At 40.5% G+C, this 21,685-nt stretch overlaps 2 protein-coding genes across 2 annotated transcripts; one reads left to right on the forward strand and one right to left on the reverse strand.

Annotated features, from left to right (window-relative positions):
* Positions 1–1,227: 1,227 nt before the first annotated feature.
* On the reverse strand, positions 1,228–14,718 carry LOC120528435 (zinc finger protein 664-like). The gene is made up of 2 exons (XM_039752589.1): positions 13,927–14,718; positions 1,228–4,307 (listed from the first exon to the last, which is right to left on the reverse strand). The coding sequence occupies exons 1-2, from the start codon at positions 14,339–14,341 to the stop codon at positions 3,427–3,429; spliced, it is 1,296 nt and encodes a 431-aa protein (XP_039608523.1). The 5' UTR covers positions 14,342–14,718; the 3' UTR covers positions 1,228–3,426.
* LOC120528436 lies at positions 13,368–19,506 on the forward strand. Its single transcript, XM_039752590.1, has 3 exons — positions 13,368–13,406; positions 17,899–18,181; positions 18,328–19,506. The coding sequence occupies exons 2-3, from the start codon at positions 17,972–17,974 to the stop codon at positions 18,985–18,987; spliced, it is 870 nt and encodes a 289-aa protein (XP_039608524.1). The 5' UTR covers positions 13,368–13,406; positions 17,899–17,971; the 3' UTR covers positions 18,988–19,506.
* The last annotated feature ends 2,179 nt before the right edge of the window (positions 19,507–21,685 follow it).

Genomic DNA, 21,685 nt, shown 5'->3' on the forward strand with positions numbered 1-21,685 from the left:
TAATTTTTATTTTTTATTTTCATATTCTGTGTAACCTTGACCTGCACGGTGACCCCTAAATGTTTAGTAGAGTACTGGAAATGGAAGAACAAAAGACTGTAAATGGAAGGGGCAGAATGACGATCAGGGCTGAATTATGAAGAAAGGAAAAATCAGTTTGGTGATGAAGTGTGACAGAGGATTTATTCTAAATTAAAGAGGTGGACAGTGACAATAAAAGGGGCCATTTTAATAAAGCCAGCGGTCAGTGTGGACAGTCCATTAGAACTCTGAGCTCAACAATGACAAGCACTGGGGTTTGCAGTGCTGTGTGTCACAATAACCGGCAGAATGTAATCAGCGCCACCTACAGCCCCCATAATAGGTGTGTATCTGGACTGGCCTGCTGGATCGCTCTCATTTCATAGCGTCTCACACACAATGACCCTCCTGCACAGGTTCAACACCTCCTTCACTGAGCCCTCTATCCAGGGTTTGGGTTTGGTCTTCACTCCAGCGTAACAATCAGCTATCTGACACCATGTGACCACTGACCAGTACCCTCCACGGTCACTTGATGTCCCCACAAGCGTAGGTCATCTTTGCGTTTGTAGTTTGGGGTCAAAATGAATTTCACAGGATTTGGGGGGGCAGCACGTCTGTGACTGAATTTGGTGTTGAGAATGCAGGGTGAGTGCAGCTGTCATGGCCTCCATTGTTATTGGATTTGAGGGGCCAATCAGCTGTGTGTGTGTTATAGTGAGGGGCGGGTGTGACAGAGTAATGTGGATGTAGCAGCAGTTAGGTGTTTGGTTTGCAGTGCACAGTGAAATATAAGCGTTTGTTTTAGAAATGTCATAAAGAGATGGCTGAAATGGTCAAATAAACAAGCAGAATGTTTCAGGTGGATGCCGAGTAGGTAACTGGAACTCTGTGATGTTCTTTCATGCCGCTAGTAAGTCTTGCCAGTTTGCACGTATACAGTTTTTATAACAGGATATGTGCTGAATTCAAGTGATATTGAAGAACAAGGACATTATGGAGAAAGACCTTAATCTTAGGGTGGTTGTAAGTCAGTCAGTCATTACCCATCCTGCTATATCCTAACACGGAGTCATGGGGGTCTGCTAGAGCCAATCCCAGCCAGCATAGGGCGCAAGTCAGAAACAAATCCCCGGGTAGGGCACCAGCTCACTTCAAGGCACACACACACACCAAGTACACACTAGGGACAATTTAGGATCACCAATGCACCTAACCTGCATGGCTTTGTGGGAGGAAACTGGAGCACCCGGAGGAAACCCACGCAGACACGGGAATATAGGATATACTGACATGGAGCAAAGTGACATCCATTATATTTTTAGGTTAATTTATCAAATTATCAGCTGTGTCAGCGGAGATCCCTGTGTGTTTCTGCTTTGTCTTCCCTTTTTCTCTTATATGTCAGACAATAAAATCAATTCATTTCATTTTCATTGTGTTTCTGCATTCATGATGGTGTCCCATTTCTCATAATATTATTATTATTTTAAAAAATATTCCTTCTATACATTAATTGATATTCTTCATAACTGTGGGCCCCCGGGCTAACCCTAAAATGCTGTTGTGATTACCTCTTCAGGTCTTAAACATTTCTCTTTGAACCCTGAATGTTTCATTTTATTTGTATTTAGATCTTCTTAAAATTCCCACTTTTGGACTCACCCTTGCCACACAGCCGATGAATGTGATTGGTTTGTAAAGACTTATTTATAAATGTCAACCTAAATTAGTGTAAAAGTCTTATAAAGCCCCTCTACATTGGTCTGTCATGTGACGGCTCTCTTTTTAGGCTTCTGTCCTCCTCGACTGTCCCTCCCCAGTATCTGATTGGACAGTATTGGCTGTCAGCTGACATCACTAAATGACTTCTTCATTATCAGAGTTAAGAACGGCTGTGTGCACTCAGCCCAGGCGTCAGCCATCAGATGACATCCCAGAGACGGTACAAGTTCATGGCTACTCAGATAAGGCCCCATCTCCAAAGCTCCGAAACAGAAATAATCCACTTGTTCTCAGCGGCACCTCCTGGTAGTTGGCACTGCACTGTGGATTTGATTTCACTTCTCCATTTTTTATTATTACATTGAACTTTTTCAGTTGTGATCTGTGGTTGAATTTGTTATCACCACACAGTACTGTTGCTACCTCATTCTGTTGTCTGCTGTTTGTATTCACTGGTGCAGAGATGATCAGTCCCTGTATGGCTGACGTCCTAGCAGTACAGTTTCTGAGTCCTTCCTGAAATCTTACGTGTTGCTGATGATGGCTGATACATGAGGACCACTTTCAACATTCAGAACAGATAAGAGGCTTACCACAAGTAGGCCAGTCATTTATGACTATGAAGGCCACTGATGTCTGAAAAGCGTTAACCACATTTAGGACAACAATGAGGTTTTTTTCCTGCACCTATAAGTTGTTGAAGAAGATTCTTGCTGTTTGTGAAATATGTGTTGTATTCCAGTGTGAATTCATATGTGGCTCTGAGGTGACCTTACATCTACGATCTGTTTGCCACTTTCAGTGTTTTCTACACTATTCTTATGTGCTTATTAACTACTTTCAACTGGAGTCCTTTACCGCTTTCAGAAGATTTTTCTTTTTTTTTTTGCCTGAGGATCGAATGGAAAGATCATTTGACATTTCTGAGAAAGGCTTTACTCCAATATGACTTTGCGTGTATCTCCGAAAACTTTTTCTGGAAGAGTACCATTTAGCACATTCAGGACAGGTGTACTGCTTCTCTCCAGTGTGAATTCTCATGTAATCAATAAGCGTCTGAGAAAATCTTACCACAGTCAGAACAGCTGTTTCTTACCAGAATTAATTATTTTATGATCGTGAAGAGAACTGTTATATGAGAATCGCATTCCAGATTCAGTATAACTTTAAGGCTTCTCTCCAGTATGACTTATGCTTATACAGAGAAGTAAGGTGGGAGAATTGTTTGCCACATTCCAAGTAAAGGTGAGGTTTCTCTCCGGTGTGAAGTCTGATGTGTCGCTTTAGGGTGCTTTGTTGTGAGAACTGCTTATCACATTTAGGACAACAATAAGGTTTCTCTCAATTATGAGTTCTGATATGGCACTGAAGTGTGCTTAAATATAAGAATTGTTTCTCACATTCAGAACAGCAATGCTATTTGTCTTCAGTATGGATTTTGGCACGTGGATAAATACCTTTCTGACTTGTATAACATTTGCCATATTCAGAAAATACATACTGCATTTTTCGCTCTAGTGGGAGTTTGTGTGTTTAATTGAAAAGAGCTTATGTTTAAAACTTTTTTCCACATTGAGAACAGCAATATGGTTTCTCTCGAGTATCAATTTCTGTGTGCCTTTGAAAACTGAGTTTGTCTGAAAATTTTTCGGCACGTTCTGGACAATAATGAGGTTTTACTCATGTGTGGATTCTTCTGTGCTTCTGAAGACTGCTTCTCAATGAGAACGACTTACCACACTCTGAACAGCAATGAGGTTTTTCTCCTCTGTGGCTTCTTCTGTAGATCTGAAGATCGCTTCTCCTTAGGAATGACTTACCACATTCTGGACAACAATGAGGTTTTTCTCCTGTGTGGATTCTTCTGTGCGTCTGAAGATAGCTTCTCCTTAAGAATGACTTACCACATTCTGGACAACAATGAGGTTTTTCTCCCGTGTGGATTCTTCTATGCCTCTGAAGATAGCATAGATGTGAGAACGACTTACCACATTCTGAACAGCAATGAGGTTTTTCTCCTGTGTGGATTCTTCTGTGTTTCTGAAGACAGCTTTTTGTTGAGAATGACTTACTACATTCTGGACAGCAATGAGGTTTTTCTCCTGTGTGGATTCTTCTGTGGATCTGAAGATGGCTTCTCGTTGAGAATGACTTACTACATTCTGGACAGCAATAAGGTTTTTCTCCTGTGTGGATTCTTCCGTGCCTCTGAAGATAGCTACTCGTTGAGAATGACTTACCACATTCATGACAACAATATGCTTTTTCTTCTGTGTGAATCTTCATATGCTTATTAAGATCACTTTTGTGTGTGAATTGTTTGCCACATTCCAAACAACATTTTCTTCCAGTATGAATTTGGATTTCTTTCTCCACTTGCTGTCCATCAGTTTCAATGGCTTCTGTCTGTGTTACTCGAGTAGCAGGGAGAGAACTGCACTGCAAAAAGGCTGCTGTCAGGTTCTCTGATCCTCTTGCTGATTTCTTCATACCTGTCTCTTTGTACTGAAGGGAGGGTTGACCAAATGAAGGTGGACAGAAGCTGCCATTCTTCTGTAAATCTGAAAGAACACAAACATTTTAAATATTGTTTTTTCCCTGACACCTTTATCCAAGATGACTCACAACATTTGAGACACAATTGGTTACATTTCTTTTGGTCTTCCAAGTGGAGCACAGGCAGGTCATGTGACTTGCTCGGGTTTGATGTCCAAATTCCTAACCACTACCCACCTTTTAAAATGAATGAAACAGTACAAGTAAAGTGGTGGCACACTGGTTGGAGTTCCTTCCTCACAATGAGGTGCCATTTATGTTCTGGCCACTCCATGTGTGGTCTTTACATGTTCTGCTGCTGTCTATTCAATTTCTCCACCTTTCTCTCATATGGGAATGACAGGCCTGATCTGATTAACTGATGACAAATTAAAATCAGCCAATTTTCACTCCAAATGACTTGACCGATGATCAGCAATTAGCTGATCTTAACATCTGATCTTGAATGATAAAAAGCATGTAAGACAAAGTTCCAACATTACCAAAATACAGAAAAACGTCCTCGCCAATCTAACAGTTTTGTTGCCTTCCTACAAGAGATAAATTTGTGGTTTGTAATATTTTTCTACAAAAAAAGTTACTCATGGAACATTCTCTGCCAACACTTTCAACAATACAAACATTATTAGCATCTGAGAAGTCAACACACAAGGGACTGGTGTGAAGAACGAGCTGTTCAAAGGCTGAGACAACCAGCAAGCTTAGTCTAGCTCAGTCACCTACTCTCACTCGGCCTCCAATAATGACATCACTTAGAAAACTCAACCTTATAATACTGACTGCAAGAACACCAAAGACTTACTGTAACAGCAAAAACAGTGGAATTTGCAAGCCTGGACAAACAGCCACTTTCAGTTCTGGAAGATGTCACCTTGTAGATCATTTAGATCCTCAATTCCATCTGCCAGTGAGTGTTTGTTGACTGATTTATTTGTATAATTAATTAACCTGGCATTAGCTATTTTGACTAAAATCCCTTTGATTAGACTTTCAGTGAATGTGTAGGTAGATGGGAGGAAATGGATGCAGAGTTTTACTGAGCTGGTACATATATATAAATCGTTATCAAGTGGACGTCGATTAGGAAGAAATTGTCATCAGCCCTGTTATTGGCTGGTTGGGTAGAATGGTATGTGCCTAGTTTTTAGACCTAAATAAAATAATACTAATTACGCATAATAAGCATTGAGTGTGAATAGTCACTATACAGTTACGAATTCTGTAACAGACATTACTATCTCCAAATTAAACAATGGTACAAGGACACGTATTTCACAGATGATTGCAAATCATCAAACACATAGACTGCTCACTGCCGGTGTCTCGACCACACAGATGCACTCGGACAGCTGAGAGATCCAAAGAAACTCCCCACCAGCAGAACTGCAGAATGCACAAAGAAATTGTCAATAAAGATAAAAACGATATTTGAGTCTGCAGCATCAGAGGTGAATCTTTATCTTTGTGAACCTTAAACCACAAGAGATGCTGGGCCACTGGCTTTCTGGAGGACCAATAAAAGTTGTCATCCTACCTGTGCCTCCTTATACGAGTGGGGACAGCGAGGGTCTGCTCAGTACAGCAGCACACGTCATGGATGACAGGAGGACCAGACTGTCCTCAGAACATGTAGAGATGCTTATAATCTTAGATAAGAATCTGAAGCATTCAGCAAGACTGTGTCGATTTCTTCTTGTCGGAGTCGACGTCTACAAATATTTAGTTGAACATTTTATTTTATTAGAAATGGGGAGTATGATTAAGACATGCCTTTTGTTTTGTTCCATTATGTGTGCATTATGGGTAAATGTTCTTTGTGTATGCTGTATGCGGCAGCACTTTATTATGGAATGTGAAGTTTATGCATAGCTAAAAATAAATTATTAAAAAAAAAAAAAAGAAAATCAGTATTATTATTATTGATATCAGCAGATCCTAATGGATTGGAATGGGTGATCAATATCAGCTCTAAAGACTCTGATAAGAGTCTATCTACCCAATCATGTGCCTGAATTGGGGTTTTCCCTTCTTTATTGTAATATATTTGATGACATTTACATCCACTAGAACAGGGGTTCTCAAACTCAGTCCTGGGGGACCCCTGTGGCTGCAGGTTTTTGTCCCAACCAGATTCCTAATCAGTGACAACACCTGATAGCACTGATCTCATTTAATTAGCTGGTTTTATTTATCTTTTATTCTACAAAACGGATTCCAAAAAAGTTGGGACACTAAACAAATTGTGAATAAAAACTGAATGCAATGATGTGGAGATGGCAAATGTCAATATTTTATTTGTAATAGAACGTAGATGACAGATCAAACGTTTAATCCGAGTAAATGTATCATTTGAAAGGAAAAATATGTTGATTCAAAATTTCACGGTGTCAACAAATCCCAAAAAAGTTGGGACAAGTAGCAATAAGAGGCTGGAAAAAGTAAATTTGAGCATAACGAAGAGCTGCAAGACCAATAAACACTAATTAGGTCAATTGGCAACATGATTGGGTATAAAAAGAGCTTCTCAGAGTGGCAGTGTCTCTCAGAAGCCAAGATGGGTAGAGGATCACCAATTCCCACAATGTTGCACAGAAAGATAGTGGAGCAATATCAGAAAGGTGTTACCCAGCGAAAAATTGCAAAAACTTTGCATCTATCATCATCAACTGTGCATAACATCATCCGAAGATTCAGAGAATCTGGAACAATCTCTGTGCGTAAGGGTCAAGGCCGTAAAACCATACTGGATGCCCGTGATCTCCGGGCCCTTAAACGACACTGCACCACAACCAGGAATGCTACTGTAAAGGAAATCACAGAATGGGCTCAGGAATACTTCCAGAAACCATTTTCAGTGAACACAATCCACCGTGCCATCCGCCGTTGCCAGCTGAAACTCTACAGTGCAAAGAAGAAGCCATTTCTAAGCAAGATCCACAAGCTCAGGCGTTGTCACTGGGCCAGGGATCATTTAAAATGGAGTGTGGCAAAATGGAAGACTGTTCTGTGGTCAGAAGAGTCATGATTCGAAGTTCTTTTGGAAATCTGGGACGCCATGTCATCCGGACCAAAGAGGACAAGGACAACCCAAGTTGTTATCAACGCTCAGTTCAGAAGCCTGCATCTCTGATGGTATGGGGTTGCATGAGTGCGTGTGGCATGGGCAGCTTGCATGTCTGGAAAAGCACCATCAATGCAGAAAAATATATTCAGGTTCTAGAACAACATATGCTCCTATCCAGACGTCATCTCTTTCAGGGAAGACCCTGCATTTTTCAACAAGATAATGCCAGACCACATTCTGCATCAATCACAACATCATGGCTGCGTAGGAGAAGGATCCGGGTACTGAAATGGCCAGTCTGCAGTCCAGATCTTTCACCTATAGAGAACATTTGGTGCATCATAAAGAAGAAGGTGCGACAAAGAAGGCCCAAGACGATTGAACAGTTAGAGGCCTGTATTAGACAAGAATGGGAGAGCATTCCTATTTCTAAACTTGAGAAACTGGTCTCATCGGTCCCCAGACGTCTGCTGAGTGTTGTAAGAAGAAGGGGAGATGCCACACAGTGGTGAAAATGGCCTTGTCCCAACTTTTTTGGATTTGTTGACACCATGAAATTCTAAATCAACATATTTTTCCCTTCAAATGATACATTTTCTCCGTTTAAACTTTTGTTCCGTGATTTATGTTCTATTCTGAATAAAATATTAGAAGTTGGCACCTCCACATCATTGCATTCAGTTTTTATTCACGATTTGTATAGTGTCCCAACTTTTTTGGAATCCCGTTTGTACATTCAGAAAAGCACAGCAGCATGATTTTTACATTTATAAGAAATATTTCTTATAAATATTTCTGTTTTTGCTATGAATTTAAATGTTTAACTCTCTTTTTTATTATATTTCGCCCTTTCTCTGTGCAGTTTGCTCCCCTTCATTGAATCTTAATAATGAGAATTAAAAACAAGCAGAGCAGAAACCCAAGCAAACCACACTCAATCACAAGGTAGTAAATAACGGATTAATTAAACAGTTAGAACATCTAGAAAAGTAGAATGACAATTAAGATGAAAAAACTGTTAAAAAGAAAAAAATACATATAACTGCTTAGTACATTTTACTACTTTTTTTTTTTTTTTTTTTAACAAAGTTAGTTTTCTAATTTGTATAATTTTCCCAAAACAGGGAATCTAGGAAACAACAATTCACTTAATTAGCACAGGAGTCCAATTAAAAACAGAGGCTGGTTGGAACAAAAACCTGCAGCCACAGTGGGCCCCAAGTTCTGTGTTTAAGGAACAATATATTAATTAGAAAACTAAGTTTGCTAATATATATATATATATATATATATATATATATATATATATATATATATTAAAATGTACCAAGCAGTTATATAGGAATAATGCATTTTTCTTTTTAACAGTATTTTCATCTTGATTTTCATTCTACTTTTCTAGGTGTTGTAATTGTTTAAATAATCCATTATTTACTAATTAGTGGGTCTGACTCTAAAGTAGCTGCAGCCTATGGATGGATGGATGGATAGATAGATAGATAGATACTTTATTCAGTGTTTGCCTGGGTGTCTGCTCTGCTCGTTTTAAGTTGTCATTATTAAGATATAATGAAGGGAGGAAAACTGCACAGAGAAAGGGCAAACTTTAATGAAATCAATAAAAGAGAGTTAAGCATTGAAATCTAGAGCAAAAGCAGAAAAATGTATAAATGTCTTATAAATGTAAAAATCATGCTGCTATGCTTTTCTGAATGTCAAATAAAAAAAAAACAGCTAATTAAATGAGATCAGTGCTATAAGGTGTTGTCACTGATTAGGAATCTGGTTGGAACAAAAACCTGCAGCCACAGGGGTTCCGAGGACCGACGTTGAGAACTGGGCCGGTTCTAGACAGGCATATATGAGGGGGCAGACAGAAATGTGAAGGCGGCACATGGTGGCAACAGAGTCGGGAAAGGGGTGGGGTGGTGGTGGTGTTGGGGGTGGGGTGCTCTGGATTACTGTTTTGTCATGTCATTGGATTGCACTTGTCAGGCCTCTACCCTAAGACCTGTCCAACTTGGGTGTCCCACCTGAAGGCTAAGCTTCTGCTGGTGTAGCTCTTAGGGTCACTGAGACACGCAAACCCCCTGACCACAATAAGGTGGCAATCCCTCAGGAGGAAAACTGAAAAATAAAACAACAAAAAATAAAATAAAATATTCCTCATCAGATTATGACAACTAAAAACATGACATTTACTTTAACTGGATGGCCTATATCAAATATATTCGAACCCAACAATAACACTTCTCACTTTTGCCAATATTAACAAAACTAAAAAGGGTAGGCCAAGTTATAAAAAAAAAAATCAATTCACCAAGTCTTGAAAAATAAAACTGAAAAATAGAGGAAAAAAAATAAAATAAAGAATAAAATAAAATATTCATCCAGATTACAACCAACAACATAAAATTTATCTTACTTGGATGGCCTAATTCTCAAATAAATTTGCAAAATAAAGTAAAAATAAAGTAAGACCTCACAATATAGCCAATATTTACAAAACTAAAAAGGGTTGGCATAGTAATTTAAAAAAAAAAAAAAACAATTCACCGTGTCTTTCCCTACAATTCTCAAACTAACTTGTAGAACACAACAGATTTAGAAAAGAACATTTGAACTTTTTTTCTTCTTTTTTTCTTCTTTTATTGTCTTGTTTTAAGCTTGTTTGTTTTGTAAGCCACTGAACTCTCTGTTTGTAACTGAACAGCTCCGCTCTCCTTTCACGTCAATCCACTCTACAACCACAGTCTCCTGTTTCCCTTTGCAGAAACTCTTCCAAATTCATCATATCCAAGTTATTTGCTATGGACTTCTCATGGGCCAAGATCACCAAATTCCTCTTTCTTTTATGTAACATGGTGTGATGATAGGGAGTTAGGACCCGTGACTAAGTGGAGAAGGAACTCTCAAACGATGCTGAAGACACACCAATGACCAGGGCTGTTACGTATAATTTTCGCAACTCAGCAAAGGCTTCCTTGTACTCCTGCAGGAGTTTACACACAGTGGACAGGTCTGTTTCCTTTGACATTTTTGAGCAGCATCTGTTTTGCAACAAGAACTTCATTTTTCAGATTTACAACATCTGCTACAGTGCCAGCCATCACAGCCAGAGGGTGCAACAGGATGGGATCTAGAAATGCACTAGATTTGGGTGCAAGACTAGATGTGGCTCTCATCAGGTCAATATTCTTGTGTGAAAATCTAGTTTCCATTTCTGAAATGGCCCTGTCAAGGATTTTGAGCAGGATCTTTTCAGAGACTGATGGGGGGAAATGGTAGGGTCACCAGAGTCTGTATGGCCCAAAGTTGAGAGCACAACACTTTGACCCAGGTGTTTGCTCATTGTTCTCCTTCTCTTTGTTGGATGTGACTCATCCTCAGCAGGAGATGACACTCCCCAACAGTCATCCTCACGGATGTTTTTTTTAAAGAGTCCAGTGCTGCACTAACAACCTCAGAAGCACTGCACAGATCAACTGACTGAGACTGTAGAATAGCATTTGCTGGTTTCAAGACACCAAGCACCCGTACTTGGAACTTTCCAATCTCAAAGAAGTGATGCCTCTTAATTTGGCATAGCAGGCCTGATTCCTCGGTGCACAGGTCAACTGCAGCATCATCATCCTCTGTCATCTCAGATGGGATACTAAGGATTTGTTCTTGATTGTCCACAGTGCACCTTGTCACCTCACCTCATAGTGGCTTGTCCATCTGATCTCAAGCAGCCTTTTAGACAAGGCGCATCATGTTTATTGAGCACATAGTGGTGGTGAAAAAAGTTGTAGAGTGAACTAGATAGGCTAAAAATCTTTTGCACACGGCTCACTCTTGCATGGCATGCACAAACACTAAGTGCAGTTGGTGGTTGTAGCAGTGGATGTATGGGACATATCTGTCAAGCCTCTTTGGAGCAGAGCTTGTACACCACCTCTAACCCCATCATAACACTGGCTCAGTATACTGTCAGCACTGTGGCCAGAATCACAAAGGTGTAACAGCATCTCAGAGGTGATGTACTCTGCATCAAGTTGTTACAAGTCAAGCAACCCAATAAGATGCTCCTCTGGCATGGAATTTCTGACAAACCGTATTATCACAGACACATTTTCCACATTGCACCTATCCCTGGTCCCATCACTTTTGAGGCAAAACCCTGCAGAATCAGCACTTTCATATTTTTTCCTGACCTCTCCAAGCACCATGTCAGCCAGTGTTTGGATAATTTCATTTGGATATCCTTAGATGTGTATTTTGCATTTTTTGGGATACCCTTAGCAATGCTTGCTAGCTTCTCATCCTTCTCTAAGGTATATTCCATCAGTTTTAGAAAAATACCTGAAGCAATGTCATCATCATTACCCGCTGCATCATGTCTCAAGGTTTCTGCAGTCCCACGGAGCCCCAACTCATCTACACAGAGAAACCTTACAGCACTACTAATACACTTGACATAGTAATGGTTTTTCAAGTTGTGTTTTACCAGCCAACATTGAATCCACAGTCCCCCTGTGGCCACTCAGTCCAGATGGTTGAATCATGCACATGGTTGTGGCTGGACACATGCCTCTGTAGCCCCTTGTCTCGATCAAGTGCTGCTTTCCAGTTGTTAAAACCAGTTAAGGTAAAAACTACATCCCTCTCATTAACTGTGCTGCCATATTTCCAACATGGGAAACAGAAGCTTACTTGGTAACTACCCAGTATTGGCTGGGATGGTGTATTGCCATTTAAGTCACTGGGTAGCTGAGCGGGTTGCTTTGGGGCAGCAATTGTTGGCAGAGGTACAGGAGAGGCAGTGCCTGTTGATGCCACAGGAGTACACATGCTAGCTGCTGTCTCTGATCGTTGCTACTGTTATTGGTACAGCCAGGAGCAGCGTCACACTTTTTAAAAGCTTGGGAAAAAGGATGCATCTCACAGCATTAACTTTCCCTTTGTGAGCTGCTGGAAGCTGGGGAGGAAAGTAATTAAGCTTTACTAAAATCGCTGGGATTACATCAGTATATGAAACGAGAAAACTGTTGAGTGCAGAGTTGAAAGCTGGGGCGGGGCTTTGTGTCGGGGTCTGACAGACAGACGCGGGTCCATGCAGCAGACAGGCTCACAGTGGTGCTTGTGGGATCGAGAAAGAAACACTTCTCTACTAGACTGAAACTGTGAGAAGAACAATGGACTAGTCCCCCATTGAATGTACAAATATAGATGGACTTTTTAGTTATTGTTAATTATCTCACGAGTCGCTATGATTTTGACGGCAGAGATTTGCTGCTTCCTCAAAGCCTCCCGCTGCTGCGCAGCCCTGCCTACTGAGAAACCTGACACCGGGTCATTTGCATACTAACAGTGATTGGATGTTTAGCTGTGGGGAGAGTGAGTGGGGGATCTCTGCGGAGTGCACACAAACAGAGCACGGAGGGAAAGAGCGAACAAGAGGTGAAACCTATCATCTCATTTGTGCCTTTTCCTGTGGATTTTTCAGCTACTGTAGTAAACCTTGTCCATATTCAGTTTGTTGGTAATCTATTATTTTCTTTCTCAACTTCTAAAAGTTTGATTTAAGGGGGCAGGACGTTTATTTAAGGGGGCATTGCCCCCTCTTGCCCCAGCATAGAGCCGGCCCCGGTTGAGAACCCCTGCTCTAGAACCTAATTTGGACTAAAAAAAAAAACACACAAATGTATCCGCTTGTGTTAGGGGGTACAGTGTTTAGCTCAGCTGCTTTATTGTTCAGGTGTCCTGGGGTCAAATCCTGCCCACAGTTGTTCTACACAGGGACTCTGAATGGATTTCTGGTTATTCTGGTTCTTCCCCTCATCCCCTAAAACATGCAGGTGAAGTGGAGTGGTGACTCCAAATTGACCCGATGTGACTGTGGGAGACAGAAGGGCCCAAGATCATCTCCAAGTGAAGATTTGAAACCACAGCCAACTTGTCCAGGCCATGCTGCCCCAGCAAGTTCAGGCAGAGAGCAGAACACAAGAAGGTGAAAGAAGACCCTGAGACCCCCTGAATGTCATCATGGCTCGTACAGGTAGCTCTTGTCACTGTTAACGTCAAAGTGCATGAGATTACCATTAGAAAGATGAGGCACATATTAGGTGTGCACTGGATTGAGCAAATTCACTCTTATTTAGTGCACAGGGCTAAGGATTTTATTCTTATTTATTTATTTGTTTTTGTGGACATTTCCGCCTTGACTGCCACACAATTTAAGAAAATTACACATCTTTAAAAAAATATGACTTTTGATATTCTCATTGAACGTAATGTGCTGTTGCCCTAACATAACTCACAGCTTCAGTCAAAGCTTCCTGATGTTCAAGTCATGCGCTGAACACTTTAGATTATTTCCTTATTCACTGAAGTTTTTCTAATTTATCATTTATTAGGTAACCTACTGTTTGTTATCATGGGCCTGAGCAGGTGGTCTTTTTTTCAAGTTCAATTAACCGTGTTCCCCACTCTCATTTCAATCTTCTAAAAACATCAAATCACCCACCGTTAGAATTTATAAATGCTCTCTTTCTTTTATATTTAATCACATTACTCACTTATTCCAACACTCTCAGGTGACTCTGCTCCTTCTCTCCCATTTCTCTCTGTGATTTTCTCTTCAGACTCAGGTAACTCTGATTTCAGCTCTACAGAATTCTCCTGTGTAGCCAGTCGTCCTGTATTAGTGGACCAGGGCTGTAAACTAGATGGAGATTCTTCACAGGCCTCTTGCTTGAAAATATCCTCAGTTTCATGCTTTTGAAGTTCAAGACCAATGGAGAAATCATTCAAATCCTCAGATTTAATGGTAACAGCCACCCACTTGCAATCCTCCTCCTCTTTAAAAACTGAAATTCTTTCTTCGTGATCCTCCAGTTTCACACACACATCCTCTGGTGTGAGCCGCTCACAGTCCTCTTCTTTAATGTCCACCGCTCTTTCATCCACGCCATCTTCTTTGGCAGAGGCCATGCTCTGTGGAAAACTCTTCTCTCTCCTTAAGTGTCTGCCCTTCTCTTCTCAGATTCCCTTCTCACATGGACAGCCCTGAGCTGGAGGCCATTAGACACCTCAGTGTATGGCCAAGTGAAATGGAAAAGCCCTGTGAAAAAAAGTGTAGAATTAACTTCATAAAGTCAGTAAAAATAATGAGCACACTTCAGGGTCACAGTGACCTCCATGAGGTTTGGTTCAAAGTCACATTTTTCTTGATTTCCTCCTCTGCCTCACAGTTTAAAATTACAAACCAAACAATTCCGATGTGATCAACGTGCATTGCAGACCCTCATTAAAGGGGATTTGCATACATTTCAGTGCCACCAGGTAGATATGACAACACTTTATCTACACGGCACCATCATGTTTGGACACAGCAATGGCAGGTCTATTAAAGCCGTCATATTTAGGGCTTTGTTGGATATCCTCGCTGGACTTGAACTGTGCATCGGGAGCTTCATTCTTTTAAGTTGTTATATTCTATATCTTATATACACTCACCTAAAGGATTATTAGGAACACCTGTTCAATTTCTCATTAATGCAATTATCTAATCAACCAATCACATGGCAGTTGCTGCAATGCATTTAGGGGTGTGGTCCTGGTCAAGACAATCTCCTGAACTCCAAACTGAATGTCAGAATGGGAAAGAAAGGTGATTTAAGCAATTTGGAGCGTGGCATGGTTGTTGGTGCCAGACGGGCCGGTCTGAGTATTTCACAATCTGCTCAGTTACTGGGATTTTCACGCACAACCATTTCTAGGGTTTACAAAGAATTGTGTGAAAAGGGAAAAACATCCAGTATGCGGCAGTCCTGTGGGTGAAAATGCCTTGTTGATGCTAGAGGTCAGAGGAGAATGAATGGGCCGACTGATTCAAGCTGATAGAAGACAAACTTTGACTGAAATAACCACTCGTTACAACCGAGGTATGCAGCAAAGCATTTGTGAAGCCACAACACGCACAACCTTGAGGCAGATGGGCTACAACAGCAGAAGACCCCACCGGGTACCACTCCTCTCCACTACAAATAGGAAAAAGAGGCTACAATTTGCACGAGCTCACCAAAATTGGACAGTTGAAGACTGGAAAAATGTTGCCTGGTCTGATGAGTCTCGATTTCTGTTGAGACATTCAAATGGTAGAGTCAGAATTTGGCGTAAACAGAATGAGAACATGGATCCATCATGCCTTGTTACCACTGTGCAGGCTGGTGGTGGTGGTGTAATGGTGTGGGGATGTTTTCTTGGCACACTTTAGGCCCCTTAGTGCCAATTGGGCATCATTTAAATGCCACGGGCTACCTGAGCATTGTTTCTGACCATGTCCATCCCTTCATGACCACCATGTACCCATCCTCTGATGGCTACTTCCAGCAGGATAATGCACCATGTCACAAAGCTCGAATCATTTCATATTGGTTTCTTGAACATGACAATGAGTTCACTGCACTAAAATGGCCCCCACAGTCACCAGATCTTAACCCAATAGAGCATCTTTGGGATGTGGTGGAACGGGAGCTTTGTGCCCTGGATGTGAATCCCACAAATCTACATCAACTGCAAGATGCTATCCTATCAATATGGGCCAACATTTCTAAAGAATGCTTTCAGCACCTTGTTGAATCAATGCCACATAGAATTAAGGCAGTTCTGAAGGCGAAAGGGGGTCAAACACCGGATTAGTATGGTGGTCCTAATAATCCTTTAGGTGAGTGTATGTGCTCCTATTTGTGGGATTACGGAACTGCATCCGACTGGGAGTAGGACATTCGGGGTTTGAGGAGAGTGGGTTTGTAGGAGGTTACTCGTGGACGGGTGTGTTTTATGGGAGAGAAGAATAAAAAGTGTGTGGCTAACATCAAAGGTGTTGTGTTGTTATTTAAGTTTAACATTCGTAGTAGAGGATGGCTGATAATTATAGAATCCTGCCTGCATTTGACAAGAGAAAGGCACACGAGAGCTCAAAAAATGAAGATTTAATATGGACACGGGTTACTGAGCTTAGAAATAAAAAACACACACTTGGGGTTGGACTGTCGCTTACAGGGACAGCACTGAGATGTCAATTTGAGCAGAAAACCTGAACAAAGATGAAGGTGTGACTATTCTGATAGAAAGGCTTGATGTCATGTTTAAAGGAGGAAAAGGATCGTATCTATGAGGCTTATTCAGATTTTACAGTTAAGAGTTAAAAGGGCGAGTCAGTTTCTATGGTGGATTAGATCATCGATTTGGAGCAGAGATACTGCTGATGGGTAATTCCACGTCAAATCATCACACATTTGGACCTCATTATCACAGATTTTAACAAAAAACACATTTTCTGGAAATGTTCATGACATTTTAAGGTAGCTTTAGTGAAAAATTAGCAAATTTTAAAATATAGGGGTTTTGCTATTCAAATTTCTTTCGCTACCTCCAAATTAAAAACTTTTTTCTCACCTCCCACCTCCCTCTATGCCAGAAAAAATATCAATAAGTCTCGAGGACTCAAACAGCATTTCTGTAATATATACATTTTACAGTCCCTCCTTAAAAAGTCCCAGAGTACTGTGGGAAAAGGATCTCTCACTCAACATCTCAGAAACGGAGTGAATGGCAGCAATGCACAGAATTCACTCGAGCTCCATATGCACAAAGCATACAACAGTTTTTTACAATCGCTATGACAGATTTTTCAAAACATTTAACAAGTTTCCTAAACTCTGAACACGGTTAGCACAACATCCGTCTTTGTAGGCTATACAATTAACACATTTCTCGTTGCTTTGATACAAAATGCATACAGTTAACACCAATTTAAAATGCTTGAACTTCTTTTACACACAAGCTCAACCAAGACCAAAACAATGTAATTTTACAGTCAAATTTACAAATGCTTTCACACTGTATGTCAGAACAGGTAACATTGTGTTCTAAACATAACTTATATAGGCTAAAGTCAAAGTGAACAGCTGTTCATATTGTGAATTGAAACACAAATATATTCCCTGTATTTTATTCCTTTGCCAATGAGAAAAAACTTATTGCAGTTATGCAAATATATAAATCACAGCTGATTCCCATCTAGGAACCACACTCAGGTGTTGAGGTTTTTCCAATCACATGATCATATGTTCTAAAAGAGGACTCTTTGGGCTGATCTTGTGTGGAAAAGAAAGAAAGAAAGAGAGAGGGAGAGGAAGACGAGTACCAGGACAATTGAGAGGAGTGGGGCAAGGTAGAGGGAGAGGAGTTAGAATGCGTGGTGGCGCTCAAAGAAGGACCAGAGCCAGGGTAACTGATCAGATAAGAGCTACTATCATTGAACATGTCATAAACCATGGGCTATCATACAGAGAGGCTGGTGAACGAGTACAGCCAAATCTCAGCCGGGACACAGTGGCATCCATTGTCCGTATTTTCAGAGAAACCAACAGGTAGGATATTGCTTCTCCTACAGCAAAGTGTAAATAATTTTACCATTTACTGTATTAGAGTGACTGTATGCCTCCGGTCTCTAATATGTAACTGTATTTTGTCCCTCTAAGGATTCAACGTCTACCTCCCTCAGGGGGCAGAGGAAAGCTCTTGAATGAAGAACAGGAACATGCTATTGTCAACATGGTGATTGCTGACAATGAAATAAAACTGAAGGACATTCACTCCAGAGTTGTAGAGGACAACCTTGTCTTTGGGAACATTGCAGCAATCAGCATAACATCCATTTCTCGGACTCTAGCTAAACACAGAGTCCGAATGAAACAACTATACAAAGTTCCTGTTGAAAGGAACAGTGAGCGCATCAAAGAACTCCGTCACCAATACGTCCAGGTAAGGTGATGCAATACAGTCATTACTGTACTTATACACAGTGTGTTTTGCAGTAAACTACTCTATAAACCTGGAGTGCATTAGTACATACAGTAGATATACAGTACAGCACAGCATTTACATACACTGTGTGTAATTACTTTCAGAGAGTCATGGAGTTGGAGGCTAATCAAGTCCCACATGAAATTATCTATGTTGACGAGGCTGGCTTCAACTTGGCGAAAAGGCATCGCCGTGGGAGAAACATAATTGGCCAAAGGGCCACAGTTACTGTGTCGGGCCAGAGAGGAGCCAACATCACTATGTGTGCCGCAATCTCCAACAACGGTGCACTCCTGCATAAATGTCAGATTGGCCCCTACAACACCGACCGCCTTCTCCTGTTTTTAGAAGACCTGCACGAAAGACTGGTGCCAGAGGTAGAAAGGGGACAGGTGGGAGACCACTTGCCAATATATGTTATCACATGGGACAATGTGGCATTCCACCATTCCCGTGCAGTCACAGCCTGGTTTGACGCCCATCCAAGGATGATGTCCCATTTCCTTGCCCCTTACTCCCCTTTCCTCAACCCCATTGAGGAGTTTTTCTCAGCCTGGAGATGGAAGGTTTTTGACCATCGTCCACATGACCAAATGTCCCTCCTGGATGCAATGGATGCTGCATGCCAAGACATCACAGCTGAATACTGCCAGGGGTGGAGAAGGCATGCCAAAAGATTCTTCCCACAATGCCTTGCCAGAGAAGATATCAGGTGTGATGTGGATGAGAACATGTGGCCAAATGCAGAAGACCGGGCAGAATAGAAGATTACTTTGTTTTTTTTTTATTATAATTCTGGTGCTTTTTCTGTTTGTATATCTTGCGGTAACGTCCTTTTGCAGATAAAGTCTGTACTGCAGCAGTTCTGTGTCTGTATTTTTTTTTACATACAGTAAACTGTACATTTTATAAAGCTACTCTGAGATGGTCATTCACTTTTTTGTATTGAATTTCTGCAGCAAAAGAAACAAAATGCATGCATTTACTAAACCCAACAAAACAAAAATGTAGAAAGGCTTCAAATATAAGGGCAGACCTGACACATAAAATAATGCGGTTTCTGTAATTTCAGCTGATGATAGTGTTTTTTTGTCAATGTGTTATGATTGACTAAATGTTCCTGTTGGAAGAGAACATGTGTTACTGTTTTGAATAATTATTTGATTTTAAAACATGTTTGCAGTGTTTTGCTTGACATAGTGTACTGTGGTAGTTTATTATTGTATTTTGAAAATTAGTTTTGGGGTTTATTTTACAATGTGTGATTTTGAGCATGAAATTAACCGTTTGCCAATTGTGTGTTTTAGGTGTGTTGGTGCGTTAAGAGTTTAGGAAACTTGTTAAATGTTTTGAAAAGACTGTCATAGCGATTGATATAAAGTCTCGAGGACTCAAACAGCATTTCTGTAATATATACATTTTACAGTCCCTCCTTTAAAAATCCCAGAGTACTGTGGGAAGAGGATCTCTCACTCAACATCTCAGAAACGGAGTGAATGGCAGCAATGCACAGAATTCACTCGAGCTCCATATGCACAAAGCATACAATTGATTAAAATTATCTATTGAGTTCATCTGTCTCATTTAAAATTGTCCAAAAGATTTCCAGGCCAAGATCCAACCTATGAATGTTACAACCAAGTTTCAGCCTCACTGGGTCACATGTTTAGGCCTGCACCAAATTAACGTCATTCTGGACCAAAATCTTTAAATGCCTTTCAGACAGCCTTGGTGTCACAATCCCTCCTAAGCCATTAACAGCTGTGTTTGGTGGGCTCACAGAGGGGCTTAAAGTGGAGAAGGACAAACAATCTGTCATTGCCTTTACTACACTATTGGCACTTAGACTTAACTTGGTCAACTGGAAGAATCCTAACTCTCCCCTTTTAAGTTAGTGGGTAACTGATGTTTTATATTATTTGAAATTGGAAAAAATCGAATTCTCACTTCGAGGATCAGTGGAGAACTTTTGAAAACTTGGCATGAATCTGATCAATAAAATGCTAGAATAAGCATTTAAATTGAGGAAGCAAAGTCTCTTACCTCTTATTTTAATTCTATTTATTTTTATATGTATCTGCATAGTTTTACTCTGCTGACCAAGCTCTTTCTCATAGGTGGGGGTCGATTTGTCTTAAACCTAGTTTTATTAAATTTGATTTGCTTGTATGGAATGTTATTTGATTTTAATAAAATTAATAAAATGTTATCAAAAATTGTAATATTATAATCACTCATAACACGGTCATTTTTTCATTTTGGGGATAGCATAGTATTTTCACAAACTATAGAGCTGGAAAAGAGCATTAAAACGATATGAGAACCATTTCTGTTGACTTATATTTATGTAGAAATAGTAAGTCAAAGTCCTAATCCAGCACAGTGTTCAAACTTTGTGATCTTATATCTCCTTATTATTGTTGATCCAAGACATGTACAATTTCAGTTCCATGGGTCACTCAGATGACTAGATGAGCAGGCCAAGTCTCGTTAAAATCTGTGACGATGAGGTCCCCAAGTGTGATGACGTGACATGGACTGACCTACATGTGTAGATATAACATGGCTGTCCCTGATGCTGTGCGAGCTTTTAAGCTGCTGGACACGGCGTGTTTAGATACAAACCAAAGGCAGCTGACATTAACAGCATGGATGGCACTTACTTTTGCTTCAATGGAATTGGTGCTTACATTAAAAGAATCCCCACTGAGGGTCCATTGTCTATTGAGTCTTTGGTTCTTAAGCTAATAACAAAATCTGGTCCTGTTTCACCTATTGTTGTCTATCGTCCCCCGAAATACAACTCGTCTTTTTTATCTGATCTGAATGAATTATTAACCCACTTAAGTTCCTTTTCCCAGAGAGTTATTCTTCTTGGTGATTTCAACATCCATATTGACATTACTACATGTAAACTGAGAAATCAATTCCTATCCTTACTAGACTGTGTTGACCTGACACAACATGTTGATTTTCCCACCCACTCTGGTGGTCATATTCTGTACCTGATCTGCACATCTGGACTATCTGTTGCCAACACTTACAGCACTGATTTGGGCCTCTCTGACCATAAAGCAGTGCTTTTAACTGTCTCACTATCTCTCTCTCCTCTTACCTGTAAACGGTCAAATTTCTTTTCTTTGAGAGAATGTCACGTAAGTCTGGCCTCACTGTTTACATCTAGGCTTTCTCTGACCATCAAAGTACTTACAGAGAAGCACTAACTGCAGCCAGGAATGCACATTATGGCAGAATAATAGAAAGTGGCCATGATAAACCAAGGGTTTTGTTCTCTGTAGTTAATAAACTACTTTAACCTGCATTTGGCCCAACTACCTCTTCTACTGAAGTCTGTGAGGAATTCCTCCACTTTTTCTGCAATAAAATTAAAGATCTAAATAATTCAATTAACATAAATACATCATCTGTTTATATCTCTCCCTGTCTTCCCACTCCATCCAG

This window comes from Polypterus senegalus, chromosome 4 (genome assembly GCF_016835505.1).
Source record: "Polypterus senegalus isolate Bchr_013 chromosome 4, ASM1683550v1, whole genome shotgun sequence".
Taxonomy (NCBI): domain Eukaryota; kingdom Metazoa; phylum Chordata; class Cladistia; order Polypteriformes; family Polypteridae; genus Polypterus; species Polypterus senegalus.

Coding starts and splice junctions, on each gene's coding strand:
- LOC120528436 (XM_039752590.1), top strand. CDS start 17,972: ATGGTGATTGCTGACAATGAAATAAAACTGAAGGACATTCACTCCAGA. Junction 18,182..18,327: donor TCCGTCACCAATACGTCCAG/GTAAGGTGATGC, acceptor AATTACTTTCAG/AGAGTCATGGAGTTGGAGGC.
- LOC120528435 (XM_039752589.1), bottom strand. CDS start 14,341: ATGGCCTCTGCCAAAGAAGATGGCGTGGATGAAAGAGCGGTGGACATT. Junction 4,308..13,926: donor ACCTGAGAGTGTTGGAATAA/GTGAGTAATGTG, acceptor GTGTTCTTTCAG/ATTTACAGAAGAATGGCAGC.